Source organism: Malaya genurostris, chromosome 3 (genome assembly GCF_030247185.1).
Source record: "Malaya genurostris strain Urasoe2022 chromosome 3, Malgen_1.1, whole genome shotgun sequence".
Classification (NCBI taxonomy): Eukaryota; Metazoa; Arthropoda; class Insecta; order Diptera; family Culicidae; genus Malaya; species Malaya genurostris.
In genome coordinates this window covers 24,740,890-24,759,739 of record NC_080572.1, presented here as the reverse complement: position 1 = coordinate 24,759,739, position 18,850 = coordinate 24,740,890, and the positions used below count along the sequence as shown (strand labels likewise).

Below are 18,850 nucleotides of genomic sequence, written 5' to 3'. Positions count from 1 at the left end.
GAGCGAACACTTCTGTGGACTTCAATTAATAGAGAGTAGATCTGGTCTTGCTATGAAAAATTTGCAAGGAAAACCGAAAATTTTACGATAAATTGTTTTATTTTGCTGATTTTGCGTGTCCACGCTACATCTACGAAAACCATACAGCAGAGTGCTCACCGGCGTGTACACCTCTGTGAAAGTATCTGCATCCACCTCAGAGAATTTATTAGCTAATGCTCTAGCACTTTGGTGCGATTCAGTGGAAGAGGTAAAAGGAAATAAACTAACGCACTCATGATGCGTGTACACTTTACACAACAGTGGTGTATAAATGTGATTATGAATTTGCCGACGTTTATTTGATCTAACCGCGTTCAGCAGTTTCGTAGTTTTGTTGTCATTGACGATCAGTTGTTCAGCGGAGAATAAGTTACCAGAGTCATCCTTTGCTTGTGGTTGATTATTACCACATCCAGAAGGGATTTTGGAGGAAGAATCTTTTTGTGATCCAGTGGCTGAATCTTTTTGTGATCCAGTGGCTGAATCTTTTGGATTGCTGTGAGGAAGTGGCGGCAAATTTGGAATATCCCTCTTCGGTGGGAGCCATGGGAAATTAATTTCATCCTTCTGTGGATTCTTGCGCGTTGATTGTTTACGAGACGCTTGTTGTCAAATTTTTGTGAACTCAGCACGTTTGGGACACGATTTGCTAGTAGATGGATGGTCGCCATCACAGTTCACACATTTTACAGCGATATCTAGTAGGCAATCGTTGGTATTGTGTGATTCGGCACATTTCCCGTACCGACTTTCCACGTGGCAATTCCTCGCTCCATGTCCGTAGTTCAAACAGTTCGTGCACTGTGTGACATCCCGATGTACCGGTTTATACTTCTGCCATTCGATGATTATATGGAATAACGATTTTATCGTCTTCAGTTGACTCATGGTGGTGGAGCCCTTCTCCAGATGAACCAAGTACAGTTGATCTCGATACTTTCGATTGTCCGTGTTGTGTCATTTCATTTTAAACACCATCACAGGCTTTAGTCCAGCCTCCGACAGTGCCTGCTTTAGTTCGGCTTCTATCATGCCTGGTAGTCCTCGAAGTACAACCTTCATAGGTTTGTTGGCGGCAATATCATGTGTGAAGCATTCCGCTTTTGTCTGCTTCAGGTTCAAAGGCGGAACAGTTATTTTGTAGCCTTCAGTACATAAACGATTAAGTTCTGCCCATTCTTCCATATGGCTAATTTTGAAAAGGCGCCCCATAGTGAAGTAAGTCGTATTCACGACAAAATGTTTCGAGGATTGGATCAAGCGCTGGCATAAGTGTGAAGAGAAAGAAATGATTTTTATCCATACTTTGGCGACTCGACGTAGCCACACAGTGAGATTTTCGCTTGTAGTCCAGTAAAAGGAAAATCCTTTGGACTTTAAACGAAAATTAACTAGCAATATAGCCTAAGTTGCCGTGTAGTCAAATCGGTGTCATCCCAAGTGAGGTAACGCCAACCAGAAGAAAAAAGAAGAAGAAGAGATTTCAATAGCATATTTATAAACCGTTTTTTATCTATTCCCACAGAACCTGCACAAATCTAAAGTATCGACATCGGAGATGCTTTTCGGAATATCTCTGCGGGATACTGGAGTTAAGCGATACCCGATGCGTGTCCGCTCGCGAATCATTCAGTACGCGGTTACACTGATTCTTCGGGAAAATGATGCTGCCTTTATTGGTTCACTTAAGGAGAAATTGATACAATCGTATCCGATGCACCAACCTGTAGAAAACACCAGTCCGTCTCAGACTCAGAAGCAGAAAATCAACGAGCAGTCCTCGATCATGTACATATTCTATCCAGGAGAGTTTGACTGGAAAGAGTTCTTGCCCCAGTGTATCGCGATTATGATGTTATTTTTGTATGTGTATTTTTCAGTGCGTAAAATTGAAGTGATACGATCTCGACTGGTACTCGCTTCTAGTGCCGTGCTCACAGTTCTCGGTAGTTTAATGATGTCACTGGGGATGTGCTTTTTCTTCGGACTGACAATCAGTTTACAATCGAAAGGAGTCTATCCATACTTAGTGATTCTCGTAGGTTTGGAAAATGTTCTTGTTATCACGAAGAGTGTGCTTACGACAGACAACAATTTGGATGTGAAGATTCGGCTCGCTCAAGGTTTATCGCGAGAAGGTTGGTCGATCACGAAGAATCTGCTCGGTGAAATCACAATATTAACCATTGGGCTGTGTACGTTTGTTCCAGTGATTCAAGAGTTTTGTATATTTGCAATTGTTGGACTGGTTTCAGATTTTTTCTTGCAAATGATGTTTTTTTCCACCGTGTTAGCATTGGATATCAAACGGGTTGAGTACAGTGCCGAAGTGAGACAGCTACCGAAAATGCTGTACTACAACAGTGACACACGACGAAATGTCTTCGATGGTAGCCGCAATGGGAGCATTAGTCGATCCATGTCCCATCCGAAGCTTTCCGCTATGAATCAAAGTGGAAATCATATCAAGAAAAATAGTCTGACCACATCGGTAAACGGTAAAGATAAGAAGATCCCGAAACGGTTGAGAATCGTAAATTTTTGGGCAAGAACGAGATTTTTCCAACGAGGATTCATGATCTGGATGATTCTGTGGATCTCGAATATTATTTATAATTCAGGACTTATCGAATACATGATTGACAAGAACCTTTCAGCACAACGTGCCGCCAGTGACGCTAGTAAATTTGACATTCCGGTAAATGATATGAACGATATAAAATTGCCTGACGGGGCAGTCCACTTGAATTACAACCATTTTGCGGATGGAGAACTAAAAGGCAACAGCGAGAAAATGTTAAATATCACCGAACAGTTGAAACGACTGAAGCATCCAGACTATGAAACCGTCTATCAGCTTTCTAATTTCCATTGGTCTTCAATATTGAAGCAGTACAATGTGTCGTTGTCAGGAAGATATGTAACTGTATTGCCTTCGATCAAATTATCGCACGCTGTAAGTCCACAGGTAGCACTTAAACTACGCAACCCAGAGGAACAGGTACCGCATCATTTTCAGTGGAAAGCACTGGCAGCGGCGCTTGATCCGTTAGATTTGAACGATGTCGATACGGGAGACAATCCCAATTTAAACAACGGAAACGCACCGTTTTATCCCAAAACTCCGATGGAGATTATTTTAAGTTGTATGTTAATTGCAGTAAGCATATTCGGTGTGACGTACGCTTTAGTTGTACTATATCGTTGTATGTGTACTCGAAATTATGCTGAATGGCGTGCCAGTTGGCACGACGGCGAAAGTGATGAACCCAAACAAGAACAACGTATACTGGAAGGGGTACCTGTTCAGGTTAACGGTCACAAACATCGCATTGAGTGTTTGGTCACGGATGGTAACATGATTGCCAGCTCCTGCCTGCAAGGTCAGGTTAAAATTTGGGACGGTACAAATGGTGAGCTGATTGCCGAAATACATAGATCAAATCATTTTGAAATGCAACGAACGGAAAGTCGACATTCACTAAGAGATTCAGTTATCGTTAAAAGTGAACCCTCAAATACAAACGTCACCGGGTTACAGGAACTATTTTCCGATAGTTCGCCAACCAGCTTTGCTTTTAAGCTGAAGAAAAAATTACAGTTCAATTTTACTAGTCATAACCATCAACACGAGAAACAGGAAGACATAAATCCGTCACGGTTCGATTTTGCCGCCCAGTATGAGAAACATTTTACCACTGGTCAAACAGTATGCAACGGGGGACTAGGAGTGGATCTGATGAATCGTGTTCTGCTAAACAATCCGAAACACTGCTACGAGAAGACGGGGTCAGAAAATATGCCAAAGCATTACACTTCCTTTCAACAGCCTAAAAGATCTCGCAGTGACGATGACGGCCCTCCACATCGGCAAATCAACCCGGGTGATTGCTCTCAACCACCTGGAGAAGGGGGAGACGCAGTGCTAAAGAAATATTATCAGTCATCGCCGATCTGGTGTTTGGATTTTTTAGATAATCTCATCGTGATTGGTTGCGCCGATGGTCGCTTGGAATTTTGGGAAGGAACAACTGGTAATTTTAAGGTAAGTTTCTTGACAAAAGACCATACCCTCAAATTTTCATTATCGTGAATAGTAGAACGGGATTTTGATGCACAGGTGTTTGATTACAGGGCATATATGAAGCCGAAAATACCTACAACAATGGAGTAACCAACATTAAGCTTGCCAGTGACAAAGTGGTAGTTGCGCGGTTAAGTGGGCGTATGGATTTCCTAAGGCTGGAAACGTACACACAGGGTCGTCAGATCGATTGGGGCTTCACATCGGCTTATAGACGGAGTAAGTTCGGAATTCTCCTCCAGCTTCCTTGCTTAGTTTTAGGCTTAGACGAATCGCCTTATATACCTCAGAAAAATATTTTCCATAAGTAACAAAAACCTTACTTTATTCCAAAACGATGAAGCTCACGTGCGAACAGGCTCGGCAGGAAGCATCAGTTTAATTCAGCTAGTCGGCTCAAATCCGTCTTCTACGACTCAATATCACACGTCCGAAGAAGAGCTTCGGTGTATTCTGGAGTATCATCAGCAGGGTCACCAAATGCCTGTCACGTGTTTGGAAGTGGCAGGCGGTATAGTTATGACGGGCAGTCAGGATCACACGGTCAAAGTTTTCCGTTTAGATAGTCATCTGTTGCAGTTTACGCTCCACGGCCATTGTGGTCCAATCACGTGCCTTTTTATCGATCAGTGGCAGGCTGGAATGGGTGCCTCCGGCTGTCAGGATGGTTTACTGTGTGTGTGGGACTTAGTACGAGGTGAGGCTACGAAAATTCGTCATTATGTCAGATCCTTTGTATAGAAATGAATCGTTAATCCGTAGGTGCCTGTATGTACAAAATTGAAGCCCATGATGACTCCATAGTAGCGCTTGTCTGTTCACCGAGTTACGTGATCTCACTCGGACTCGACGAAAGGATACGGGTCTGGGATCGATTTCAGGGTCAACCGCTCAACACCATGGCCGTTAGTCATGCATATTCATCGCTTGTGATGCTGACCCCATCGCTTCTTGTAACCGGGAAGCCAGGCTAGTTTCGTCGACAGCAACTTAATATACATGTAATTCAATTTTATCAATTTTAGGTTCGCTAGTCGTGTGGGATGTCCGAACTGGTGATGTTGCCCGAGAAGTTAAACTGGATTGTTCTAACTCACAGCTCAATCCAAAGATTATGCTTCCTGCCAGCGGATCGGTAATTTGTGACTATGGGAATCAAATGAGAATTGTTCGTTTCCCACTTGTTGCTGCAGATAAATGTGAATAAAAAGTAGAAGGCACACAGAAAAGACTTAGATAAACACACACAAAACATAACAAAACAAAGTTTCTACTCAGAGTAATGCAAAGCAACCAGTAACACTGACTAAAGTAGTTCGTTTTCTAGACTTAGCTACTGTTATTCGTGAAGTTAGTTGGAGATAGTTTTAGGATATTTATTTTTTCTGGAATGGTCTATCTTATTGTGTTAGATTAAACATTTCCCAAAATACTATTTCTTGAAATGAATTCTTCAGACTGTCGTTTATCGAAATGGCCGAACTCAATTTGTATCTGTATCTGGACATTTAGTTAACATTCACTGAAACTTTATCTTCTAGAAATTGGTACTTTCAAAGAAATGGTTTTCGGGAAATTATATTCTAAGGAAAGGATGTACAGTCGTTATTTTTTTACTTCCCGCTCTGCTCACTTGCTTATTATCTTTCTCTGAAAGCAAAGCGTTAACGAGAATTAGTAACTGCGCAGCTCTCTAGTAAATCAATTTTTTTAGTAATTTATTGTTCGCTTTGGCTTTACACTTTTTAGTTTGTAAGTATGCCATTAAAAATTGCAACATTTGCAACATATCGTGTATATCGTTAAATGCAAATTCGACAGAAAAATTCACAAAACAACTATCAAAACGATGAGTGATTTTCAATAATGCCTTTAACAACGCTCAGACAGATTATTATTATTAGATAAAACAACATGTTTATTGTCAATTGGAAACAATTTAAAAAACAAAACTCTCATGTAGACCTACTAATACCAGTTTGCGCATACGGATTCGTAATAAATAACTCAATTTCCAACTTATATTTATTATTTATTATAACATTCCACTGAAGGCGCATGCCAACCGTTTAGCTCGACAGCTTTGAGTCAAAAGTTATTTGATTGACCTAACGATCAAAGATAAATCCAAATTTTATTTCTGGGTTTACCGGTCGGGCAGTTGAATAGCGCAGATTTTAAACCGGACCCATTTGTGGATCCAGGATATATATTCCTTGTCAGACGAACTAGTCTATGTTGACCAACTGCACACTGGCGGCCATGAATTGTGCATTGATCCTTTCTCCATTGCAAATTCGTTGCTGAAATAATAAAATAAGATATTCAATAGAAATTATTCTTACTAAATATGGCTTGATGGTATACTTAATCTACAATCTTGGAAGAGGAAATAAATATATGTTTTGCGTAGTAGAATATGAGGATGATTAGTTCATTCATTAGTTTGGATCTAAGTAAAAGGGTCGAATGTCTGAGAAAGCGTCAAGCATGCTACAATGTAATCTAACAGAGAGCTACTTTCAACAAGCAACTAAACTGCTATGTGTGGATGTTTCGGGCGCTGTTGTCCACGTCATTTGAGGTTCCAAAAGGTAACAAAGAGTACACGATTCGGTGATCATATAACCAACTGAATACAGCAAAAGAGATCAAATTTGATTAGTAGATCGCTTCTCTTCCTTAGATCAATGTGTAGTATTTGTTGTAGCATGGACAATGCCTGACAAGTTTGGCACACTCAGAAAGAGGAACAAATCCATTTTATTGCTCCCATTCTGTGTATTGTTGCCTCTTCTTGTCAGACATTATCCATGGCACCATTAGTGTGCATCCTTCTCCATTGAGTGAGGATACAGACAAGCCCTGGGACCGCGGCAGCATAATTCAATCTGTCTCAAGGTTGTGCTAACGCCCAGGGAAGATCAAAGATAAATCCAAATTCGGAAATAAACAAGTGCTCACAAGCTCCTATTTGAAGCCTAATAGGGTAACGGCTTCCTATTTCATCTGAGCTCCTATTTCCATCTCATCCCTTCATCTCATTACTTAGAACAGGGGTTCCCAAAGTGGTCGATATAGACCCCTTGGGGTCGATATCCTTTTTGCGGGGGTCGACGTAAACGAAAACTGACTATGGGGGTCAACGAGGTATAGAAATCGACCCCCTATGATATTTGAAATAGTTACACTAAAAAACCTGTGTTCCGCAGAAATTGGTAAGAATTTAACATCAATATTAAAAACGTGCTTAATCCACCTAGCAGTGAGATGATACTTTTTTTTATAATTCGCATGTGTTTTTTGCATGAATATTCTTCGGTGTTTCAGTTTTCATGACATAATTTTAGTGACCGTCGTTTTAGGCGGCAATTTGAGATTTTAATCACTCATTACTCTGTAATGTCGAAACTGCAAATCGGATCGAATTTGAATCTAAAAGAGTGACAATCGATTGAATATTCCATGAGATGTCGAAATAAGTTCTACTTTAGAGTTTACGGTTATTTACGATACTTCCAGATCCGGTATTCAGGAACCAGCATAGCCCAAACCGATTCGTAAGCCACGAATTAACTTGTCGAATAAATGGCAATAGTTTTGAGTCTAACTTTAATGCTTTTAGGGATTGTCACCTTCTAAATCGGTTTGAATTTTAAAAAATCATCTTTCTGTAATTCCAGAATCGGAAGTCAGAATTGGATCAAATTATTTAATTTTTCATGGGACTATAAGTTTATTTTAATTTTTGTTTCATAAATTCGATTTGGCTTTTTCTGAGAAAACGATTGAGCTTTGAGAAACGATTCGATACAGGAACCGGAATTCGAAAATCGGTGTAGCCGAAGTCAGACAAATTCACCTGAGTAGCTGTATAGTTTACATTTGTTTCAGAATGTTTGAAAATCAGTGTAGACATCTTGGAAAAATCGTAGTGCGAATCAAATTTTTGGGTACCTTCCGAATCGAAAACAGAATATCACTAAATCTGAAATAAGTTTATTTGGTTATGGACTATCCAAATCTGCTAACCCGATAAACCTGATGATTTATGTTAAATAGACATTTTTATACCAATCACCATGTATCCCCGAAACCGGAAGTTATATCTGACTGAAAAGTAATATGTTTTACAGAATCTTAAAACTTTTCATTTGAATCTTAGATCGCCATCTACGATAAAAATGAGCTACACAATTTTAATTTCGTTTTACATATCATCCTATAGTTCCGTAACCAGAAATCGGATCCAAACATAATTCAGGAACCTTGTATAGGAGCATATGACTTTTCATATGAATCTGAGTTTGTAGAAAACGGTTGAGTCATCTCCGAAAAAAAATTAAGTGAAATTATTGGTCACACATGCATTTGCTGATCTCGACGAACTGATTCGAATGGTATATTCGTGTTATGTTCTTCCAACAAGTAGTTTAAAACAATATAATTATGGAATTGCTTTCAACTAGAAAATGCTGCCATCATTTGGTTTACATATGTCATATTCCAACAATTATGTTGCCAAATACGAACCGTGCTAAAATCGGTCCGAGGCAAAATGTCATGAAAAGGGATACTGTACACAGTCTTTTTGGTACCTAGAAACAATTGTATGTAACAGTATGAAATATCGTGTTTCACGTTGCTCCCAAGCATTGCTTTGTCATACAGCGCTCAAAACTCCTACTGCTGGAATAGGGGGAAACGTCGCTTACACAAAAATGTCGATATCTCCGTTGAAAATGAACGGATTTTAACAATCTATGACTTGTTGGATAGCTTTTACCGTGCGCAATCGAAGTCTGGAAACATATTCTGTTTTCAAGGTTAAGTGTGACAGATACGGTCAAAAATTTTTTTGAATTTTGACATAAAACTTCTTATAATTCAAAAAGTAAACATCCTATCTCAAAACCATTCAATAGCGTTCTGGGTGACGGGGAGACCTTTCATTTGCGACAAGTTTGATCAAAATCGGTCCAGCCATCTCTGAGATGCTACAATGTAATCTAACAGAGAGCTACTTTCAACAAGCAACTAAACTGCTATGTGTGGATGTTTCGGGCGCTGTTGTCCACGTCATTTGAGGTTCCAAAAGGTAACAAAGAGTACACGATTCGGTGATCATATAACCAACTGAATACAGCAAAAGAGATCAAATTTGATTAGTAGATCGCTTCTCTTCCTTAGATCAATGTGTAGTATTTGTTGTAGCATGGACAATGCCTGACAAGTTTGGCACACTCAGAAAGAGAAACAAATCCATTTTATTGCTCCCATTCTGTGTATTGTTGCCTCTTCTTGTCAGACATTATCCATGGCACCATTAGTGTGCATCCTTCTCCATTGAGTGAGGATACAGACAAGCCCTGGGACCGCGGCAGCATAATTCAATCTGTCTCAAGGTTGTGCTAACGCCCAGGGAAGATCAAAGATAAATCCAAATTCGGAAATAAACAAGTGCTCACAAGCTCCTATTTGAAGCCTAATAGGGTAACGGCTTCCTATTTCATCTGAGCTCCTATTTCCATCTCATCCCTTCATCTCATTACTTAGAACAGGGGTTCCCAAAGTGGTCGATATAGACCCCTTGGGGTCGATATCCTTTTTGCGGGGGTCGACGTAAACGAAAACTGACTATGGGGGTCAACGAGGTATAGAAATCGACCCCCTATGATATTTGAAATAGTTACACTAAAAAACCTGTGTTCCGCAGAAATTGGTAAGAATTTAACATCAATATTAAAAACGTGCTTAATCCACCTAGCAGTGAGATGATACTTTTTTTTATAATTCGCATGTGTTTTTTGCATGAATATTCTTCGGTGTTTCAGTTTTCATGACATAATTTTAGTGACCGTCGTTTTAGGCGGCAATTTGAGATTTTAATCACTCATTACTCTGTAATGTCGAAACTGCAAATCGGATCGAATTTGAATCTAAAAGAGTGACAATCGATTGAATATTCCATGAGATGTCGAAATAAGTTCTACTTTAGAGTTTACGGTTATTTACGATACTTCCAGATCCGGTATTCAGGAACCAGCATAGCCCAAACCGATTCGTAAGCCACGAATTAACTTGTCGAATAAATGGCAATAGTTTTGAGTCTAACTTTAATGCTTTTAGGGATTGTCACCTTCTAAATCGGTTTGAATTTTAAAAAATCATCTTTCTGTAATTCCAGAATCGGAAGTCAGAATTGGATCAAATTATTTAATTTTTCATGGGACTATAAGTTTATTTTAATTTTTGTTTCATAAATTCGATTTGGCTTTTTCTGAGAAAACGATTGAGCTTTGAGAAACGATTCGATACAGGAACCGGAATTCGAAAATCGGTGTAGCCGAAGTCAGACAAATTCACCTGAGTAGCTGTATAGTTTACATTTGTTTCAGAATGTTTGAAAATCAGTGTAGACATCTTGGAAAAATCGTAGTGCGAATCAAATTTTTGGGTACCTTCCGAATCGAAAACAGAATATCACTAAATCTGAAATAAGTTTATTTGGTTATGGACTATCCAAATCTGCTAACCCGATAAACCTGATGATTTATGTTAAATAGACATTTTTATACCAATCACCATGTATCCCCGAAACCGGAAGTTATATCTGACTGAAAAGTAATATGTTTTACAGAATCTTAAAACTTTTCATTTGAATCTTAGATCGCCATCTACGATAAAAATGAGCTACACAATTTTAATTTCGTTTTACATATTTACATACATATATCCTATAGTTCCGTTCCGTTTTACATACATATATCCTATAGTTCCGTAACCAGAAATCGGATCCAAACATAATTCAGGAACCTTGTATAGGAGCATATGACTTTTCATATGAATCTGAGTTTGTAGAAAACGGTTGAGTCATCTCCGAAAAAAAATTGAGTGAAATTATTGGTCACACATGCATTTGCTGATCTCGACGAACTGATTCGAATGGTATATTCGTGTTATGTTCTTCCAACAAGTAGTTTAAAACAATATAATTATGGAATTGCTTTCAACTAGAAAATGCTGCCATCATTTGGTTTACATATGTCATATTCCAACAATTATGTTGCCAAATACGAACCGTGCTAAAATCGGTCCGAGGCAAAATGTCATGAAAAGGGATACTGTACACAGTCTTTTTGGTACCTAGAAACAATTGTATGTAACAGTATGAAATATCGTGTTTCACGTTGCTCCCAAGCATTGCTTTGTCATACAGCGCTCAAAACTCCTACTGCTGGAATAGGGGGAAACGTCGCTTACACAAAAATGTCGATATCTCCGTTGAAAATGAACGGATTTTAACAATCTATGACTTGTTGGATAGCTTTTACCGTGCGCAATCGAAGTCTGGAAACATATTCTATTTTCAAGGTTAAGTGTGACAGATACGGTCAAAAATTTTTTTGAATTTTGACATAAAACTTCTTATAATTCAAAAAGTAAACATCCTATCTCAAAACCATTCAATAGCGTTCTGGGTGACGGGGAGACCTTTCATTTGCGACAAGTTTGATCAAAATCGGTCCAGCCATCTCTGAGATCTCGACCTCTTAGTTGACAACACACATACAGTAACACACACATACACACACGGATATTTGCTCAGTTCGTCGAGCTGAATCGATTGGTATATGACACTCGGCCCTCCTTTTTTTTAAGTTTGAGCGAATTCTATACCTATTTTCTATATATATAAAAAAAGGTAAAAGCAAGATATTTTCAAAGGAATTTGTTGATGGGGTCTGAGGCCTAAGTTAATTTTAGTAGAGGGGTCCATGACCCAAATTAGTTTGGGAACCCCTGACTTAGAACATGAATAATATCTTACAACATACCTGAACCAAATTGTGAAATGTTTCGAAATGATTATTTAATCTTTTATCACCCTTTCCAATTAAAAGAATTGATTTTTAATTCTGCGGTGATCGTTTTTTTGTCGTGGATACGACTTACTTTACTATGGGGCGCCTTTTCAAAATTTACCCTCTGAGAGAGTGATAAGTTTTTGATCGTGAATATCTCTTGTTGTATCTAACGAATCAACATAATTTTTGCTACATGCCATCGCAAATATGATCACAATTTTATGATAAAATTTTTAGTTGTGTGACATAATCTCATATAATTCAAAATTAAACTTTTCTGAAAAGTTTGGTACTAGTATCATAGAGGATAATTCATTAGGCGCGTTTGCCTTTCTCGTATTTTGAAAGCTTATAGCTCAGTGATCTGTGGAAGGATTTATATAATCTACCTACCAAGAGAATCGAAATTTTTCAATTTAAACGTGTATAGCAACAGCATTGAAGTATTTCAAGGGTACACTATTGAAAAACCTGTCTCATGTAACCCATGTCAACACCAGCCAATCAGAACGCGTTCTGAGGAAGAGAACAAAATATCTGCTGCTGTACAACAAATCGTTCGAGAAAAATGTTCGGAACAGTGTTTAATATCGTAGTGAGTTCCACAATTTGGTCCTTCTGAAAGGCAGGAATGAGTCCCGTACAGCATCCTGATAGTTTTTTTCAATGAATTGCAAATCCGAAATGAAATATTCGAAATTAAACTTCTTTATGGGACTATTTTTATAGCCGTTAGAACTGCCCATTAGAGAAAAAGCAACAAACGAAATCACGTAAAAAAACCTCTTAACAAAAATTGGATCAGTTTGGATTCTATCGCCACTGCGAGCAGATGTATTGTGTGTCGTTTGCAAAGCTAGTTTCGCTTCCGACAAGAGCGATTACGTCACAGCTGCTAGTCATTTGCATTGGTGAAAAAACAACGAAAAGAGGACAACGGTGGGGAGCATCACACAAAATCAGCCGTTCTAATGGATCTAATAGTTTTCTAAAGAACCATTAGGATCTCTTCTGCGCAAATCGAAGGTCAATATCCTCAGTTTAGTGCAAATCTAGAACAGTTTGATTAGATTTGTGCACTTTTCGCTGTGTGAAATTCACAGTAATCGAGATCAAGTGAAGCCTTCGTTTTTGCGAAAAATGTTTCCTTCTGAATAATAGAAACGGATCCCTACAGCATTTTGATAGTTTCTTTCAATGAATTATGGAAATCCGAAATGAAATATTCGACATTAAAATTCTATATGCTGCTATTTTTATAGCCGTTAGAACCGCACATTAGTGAAAAAGCTACGAAAACACGTAAAAAGAAACCTCTTAACAAAAATTGGATCAGATTGGATTCTGTCGCCACTGTATTGTGTGTCGTTTGCAAAGCTAGTTTCGCTTCCGACAAGAGCGATTACGTCACGTCTGCTAGTCGTTTGCATTGGTAGAAAAACAACGAAAAGAGGACAACGTTTTCTAAAGAACTATTAGGATTTTTTCTTCGCAAATCGAAGGTAAATATTCTCAGTTTAGTGCAAATCTAGAACAGTTTGATTAGATTTGTGCACTTTTCGCTGTGTGAAATTCACAGTAATCGAGATCAATTGAAGCCTTCTTTGTTTTTGCGAAAAATGTGGGAAAATGCAAATAGCAGTAACTTTACGTCTGCTTAGTGGTTCAAGTTGAACTGTTTAAGTTTGCATTAAGCGGTTCAATTTGAACTGCTCTGCACTGACGAGTCTAAAACGAAACGTAAAGAAAAGTAAAAACGGTTATGTTCCCTAAGCACAAACTCAGGTTTACCCATAAATGACAATACCTGAATCGGCCAGTATTAGCCGAACATAATGTTTTCGTTCGGCACGTCAGCAAAGACATGGCACTTCGGCCAGTTAATAAATGTTTTGCAAATAGCATTAAGTTTACGCCTACTTGGCGGTTCAAGTTGAACTGTTTAAGTTTGCATTAAGCAGTTCAATTTTAACTACTCAGCACTGACGAGTCTAAGACGAAACGTAAAGAAAAGTACTATTGAATGCTGGATTACTTCATAATTAGTAATGTTCACTTGCCATTTGTTTAATTACCGGTTAAAAACTTTAAAAATTACCCAACAAGCAATAAAAGTCTTCAAAAATATGAGATGAAAGTTTTTAACTTCGTTCACTTGATTGCGTTTTTTTTCATCTCATTTGGTTTCGCAAAGTTACCAAGTTATCTCATAATGTTACAAAAAATGGTTTTTCTTCTTCAAATTATTATCAAGTATTTTTATGGTATCCGTGACATTAGTTTATTTATATTATTGATATTTATATTTCAATGAAACTGTTTCGGCTTTGAATATTACCAGAAAGAGCGTGTTAAATACTAATGAAATAAGTATTGTGGCAAATCTAGTAGCACTGGTTTCTTTCCGCTACCCAGTGAAATTTGTAGACCCGTATCGGTCCGATCATCGGCCCGATTATCGGACCGATTGAGCACGATATGGGTCATCGGACAATTCTGCACCATTTGCATCAACCGCGTCGACTTAAGAAAGCTTTATTTTTACATTATGTATCGCTAGAGAAACAGAGCGAAGGAAAATCAAACTAGGCATTTTCGGGCCGCCGTCTCCCCGATTGTGTGTGAAGGAGTGTTAAACGCTGTTTTGTTTTGATCATAGAGGCTTTACCGTTAAGGTCATTCGCCTCTTAGGGCCAGAAAAACTCTTGCCCTATGTTCGGGGTTGGAAATCCAAACCCCGATATATCGCATCTCTCTTGAATATCAGACATCCGCTCTTTCCTTTAGTACATCTTCACTCTTTTGTTCTACCGATACACTACGTAAGCTCGAAACGCAATCAAAAGCTTTCGTGCACGATGCGTCCGATGTTCGGATTTACTGGGTCTAGTTTTATTCCCCTATCAGCAGGCCGTTCAATTTTGTTGATTTTTGAGCGCTTGTTGAACGATATATTGCACGAAATATTCGTTCAATTTGCTGGAACGGTTTGTTGTTGTTTTTTCTCTTGCAAAAATAGTGTGAAAATTAAGTGTTACCGTTCCATAGAAAGAAAATTTGTTGTTATTCTACGTGAAGTAGAAGTATTGTGCAGGTATGTATTGTTAGTTTAAACAAATAAGTGGAAAAAACTTCAGAAATTCTGAAGTAAAACTAGTCCAACGGGGCTCCAACTCCTCATGTTAAAAATGGCTCAACAATGGACCTCTGTCTGCCGGGTTTGTTGAACCAAAAAAATGGCATTCGGTTCAACGGTCTGTTTCAAAATCGGCAAACGAAGGTCCCGTGTTGGACTCCCGTTGAACGATTGATTGGACTATCATTGGACCAATGATCCAACGTATTGGACCAATGAAGGACCACCGTTGAACGTTTTTTTCTAAGTGGGTCATTCGACCTAGAGTGGTCTAGGTCTCTAGGTCGAATGAATAAAACTACCCGGTGGATGTTGTCGACCCGCATCGGCCCGATCATCGGGCCGATTATCGGACCGATTGAGCACGATATAGGGCCGATTGTAGCGCTTCGATCGGTCCGTCATCGGACAATTCTGCACCATTTGCATCAATCGCGTCGACCTAAAAAAGCTTTATGTTTACATTATGTATCGCTAGAGAAACAGAGCGAAGGAATATCAAACAAGGCATTTTCGAGCCGACGTCTCCCCGATAGGGTGTGCAAGAGTGTTAAACATTCTTTTGTCTCGATCATGGAGGCTTTAACTCTTAGGTCATTCGCCTCTTAGGGCCAGAAAAACTCTGGCCCTATGTTTGAGGTTGGAAATCCAACCCCGATATATCTCATCACCTGAGTATTGGATATCCGCTCTCTGCTTTGGTATATCTTCACTCTTTTGTTCTACCGATACACTATGTAAGCTCGAAACGCAATCAAAAGCTTTCGTGCACGATGCGTCCGATGTTCGAATTTACTGGGTAGACCCAGTAAATCCGAACATCGGACGCATCGTGCACGAAAGCTTTTGATTGCGTTTCGAGCTTACATAGTGCATCGGTAGAACAAAAGAATGAAGATATACCAAAGCAGAGAGCGGATGTCTGGTACTCGGGGGATGGAATATATCGGGGTTGGAATTCAAACCCCGAATTTAGGGCCAGAGTTTTTCTGGGCCTAACAGGAATTACCTTAAGGTTAAAGCCTCTATGATCGATACAAATGTTTAACAATCTTTCTCACCCAATCGGGAAGACGTCGGCTCAAAAATGTCTTGTTTGATATTCCTTCGCTCTGTTTCTCTAGCGATACATAATGTAAACACATAAAGCTTTTTTAGGTCAGCGCGGTTGATGCAAATGGTGCAGAATTGTCCGATGACGGGCCGATCGAAGCGCTACGATCGGCCCTATATCGTGCTCAATCGGTCCGATAATCGGACCGATGATCGGACTTATGCGGGTCTACAAATTTCATTGGGGAACGGCTTGCTGAGCAGCGTTGCCAGGTCATTTTTCTACAAATCTTTATTCGGCGCAAAAATCTATCTGTACCATATCGGTATCAAAATCTCTTCTATATAAGTACCAAGATAATGTCACCAGAATCATTTAGGTGAGCAATAATCGGTATTTTTGGAGTACATATTGGTATTGCAGTATAGAGGTGAAAAATCTGTATATATACCGAGAAATCGCTATACCTGGCAACGTTGTTGCCGGGGAAAAGTTTGTTCCAGTTTCTGCTCTATTATAGCTCTTCCATATACACTGAAGTCTTTTTTTATGCGAATTTACGTACCGCATAAAAAAAACGCATTAAAAAAAACCGCATAACTCTGAAAATTCGCATAAAAAAAACCGCATAACTCTGAAACTTCGCATAAAAAAAGACCGCAGAAGGGCAAACCGCATAACTCTGAAAATTCGCATAAAAAAAAACCGCATAACTCTGAAACTTCGCATAAAAAAACCGCATAACTCTGAAAATTCGCATAAAAAAAGTCGCGTAAAAAAACCGCATAAAAAAAGACCTCAGTGTATAGGATTTCTAGCTGCTGAATTTGCTCTAATAATGCAATGTCTTGTTTTGATTGCTATCGCCATTACTAATTAATAGGATGAATAAAGGACCAACGATAGGATGAATACAAATTTTTTGAGATGAAATTAGGAGCAATGTAGTGAATATATCAGAAGAGTTTTAGCTGATTTTTTTAATAATATTATTTTGATTTCCATTTTTTTAATAATATTATTTTGATTTCCAAGGATTGTGAATCAATTCGCAATGTGTATCCATAGTGATTTTAGTGACTAAATCAGGTGTTTAAGGTAACGTCCTTACAAATGAGATGAAATAGGAAGACCTTACCCTAGATTTTGGAATCACTTCTTTATTTTTATGAAATGAGACTCAAACTCGTACACTCCTAACGAAGTATTATTTTTCTGGTCGTATTCTACCCAATCGTCTTTCGATAAATCCACATCTTCAAAAGTTGTTCCATTCTCGGACGCTCTGGCAATCCAACCGGTTCGTGGACTGAACTGAATCAATTCTACTCCACGACAATCGAAAGCCACAATTGTTTTCATTTTTCCGGAATCGTCCGCCATGTAACTAACTGAAATGGACTATCACTATTTTATGGATAGGTTATTCATTCAAAAAGAAACGTACCATTGCTGCCTTCCACAATATCGATACTGTTTTCCCGAAAGCACATTCGACATTTCATGTAGAAGTTGAAACCTTTCGGGTTACGCGTGTCTTCATTGACACGTTCACCTTCGGTGATATCGTGCCACTTATCGGAAACCTCTCCACAGTTAGTGCATTTGATGCGCACGAAGAATGCATAGTGGGGATGGCACGTTTGCAGTTCTTCAATATTTTCCAGAGTAGCCTTGATCTGCAAAGCGATTTTGACCATAATCTAACAATTGACACACTTGCTCCTATCAAAATATGAACACAAATTGAAGATAAATACAAGATTGCCAGCTTTTTTTTTTTGTTCACAGCCAGCATTGTTGCCAGATTTATCTCACTGAGGCTGTGAACCATTTCGCGGTTAATTTTAATTTTTGGTTAAAATCTGACACTCGAGTGGTTAATTTGATGTTGTCAAAAATAACCCTTCTCGAGAGCATGGTTATTTTTGACAGATCGATGGTTATTTTCCAACACTGAAAAAATCTTGCAATGAAAATTCTAATATTAATTCTTCAACTTTCCGTCCGTCAAATTTTGAAATGGGTCGCAGTTTTAGTTAAATTAAACCAAAGATAAATAATAAAGACATGTATGTGCCTACAATAATTTTAAAAAATTTGGTTCGTTCTCGGTACTTTCTAAAATGACCGCACTCACCGCTTGGTGGAGCGCGAGATTAATTGCATTGTTATCATTTCGATTAAAGTGTGCCATGAGTAGGGCAGAATCAAATGTCAACATTGTCACTCATTTTGATGCCATAATATAAAGAGACTATTGTTAAAAATAACCAACAAGATAAGCAAAACGAATCGCAAAACGAAAAAAACGGAACAGCACGAAAAATAGGCATTCAAAGCTAGGTCATCATGCTCATTTCTTCAATAAACTCGTCAACCGTAGATTTTGATTCTTCTACATTTATGCAATCTACTCTGATTTTTTCGTAGTACATAATGGAACGTTCGAAATCTACTGTGATAGCACTTGGAATATCGAGCTTTCCGAGCTATCTTTACTTCCAACGCGAAAAGTATACATTCCCATTTAACTGCTGTAATTCATATCTGCTGTAAAATGTCATTTCGCTATTAATTCAAATACACGAGAGATCATGGTGTTAGCTGATTACATCAAAACAAACAAAATATTGAGTGTACCATACAATCTCAATATATACGAA

The 18,850-nt window shown here is 38.6% G+C and overlaps 2 protein-coding genes across 4 annotated transcripts in view; one reads left to right on the top strand and one right to left on the bottom strand.

Annotated features, from left to right (window-relative positions):
- LOC131435976 (sterol regulatory element-binding protein cleavage-activating protein) overlaps positions 1 to 5,561 on the top strand; it is a 65,297-nt gene extending 59,736 nt beyond the window's left edge. For both annotated transcript variants that reach the window (XM_058604298.1, XM_058604299.1), the window contains 5 exons: positions 1,568 to 4,087; positions 4,177 to 4,345; positions 4,470 to 4,823; positions 4,889 to 5,095; positions 5,152 to 5,561. In XM_058604298.1, coding sequence (XP_058460281.1) covers positions 1,568 to 4,087; positions 4,177 to 4,345; positions 4,470 to 4,823; positions 4,889 to 5,095; positions 5,152 to 5,333 — 3,432 coding nt within the window. In that variant the 3' untranslated portion in view covers positions 5,334 to 5,561. The remainder of the gene's footprint in view (positions 1 to 1,567; positions 4,088 to 4,176; positions 4,346 to 4,469; positions 4,824 to 4,888; positions 5,096 to 5,151) is intronic.
- A 576-nt stretch (positions 5,562 to 6,137) lies between these two features.
- LOC131435979 (UPF0587 protein GA18326) lies at positions 6,138 to 17,999 on the bottom strand. 2 transcript variants are annotated; one of them, XM_058604308.1, is made up of 2 exons: positions 17,632 to 17,999; positions 6,138 to 6,429 (listed from the first exon to the last, which is right to left on the bottom strand). In XM_058604308.1, the coding sequence occupies exons 1-2, from the start codon at positions 17,882 to 17,884 to the stop codon at positions 6,242 to 6,244; spliced, it is 441 nt and encodes a 146-aa protein (XP_058460291.1). In that variant the 5' UTR covers positions 17,885 to 17,999; the 3' UTR covers positions 6,138 to 6,241. The 2 variants fall into 2 exon arrangements, with proteins under 2 accessions (XP_058460291.1, XP_058460290.1); XM_058604307.1 differs by lacking the exon at positions 6,138 to 6,429 and adding an exon at positions 17,246 to 17,575 and having other exon boundaries at positions 17,632 to 17,984.
- Positions 18,000 to 18,850: the final 851 nt, after the last annotated feature.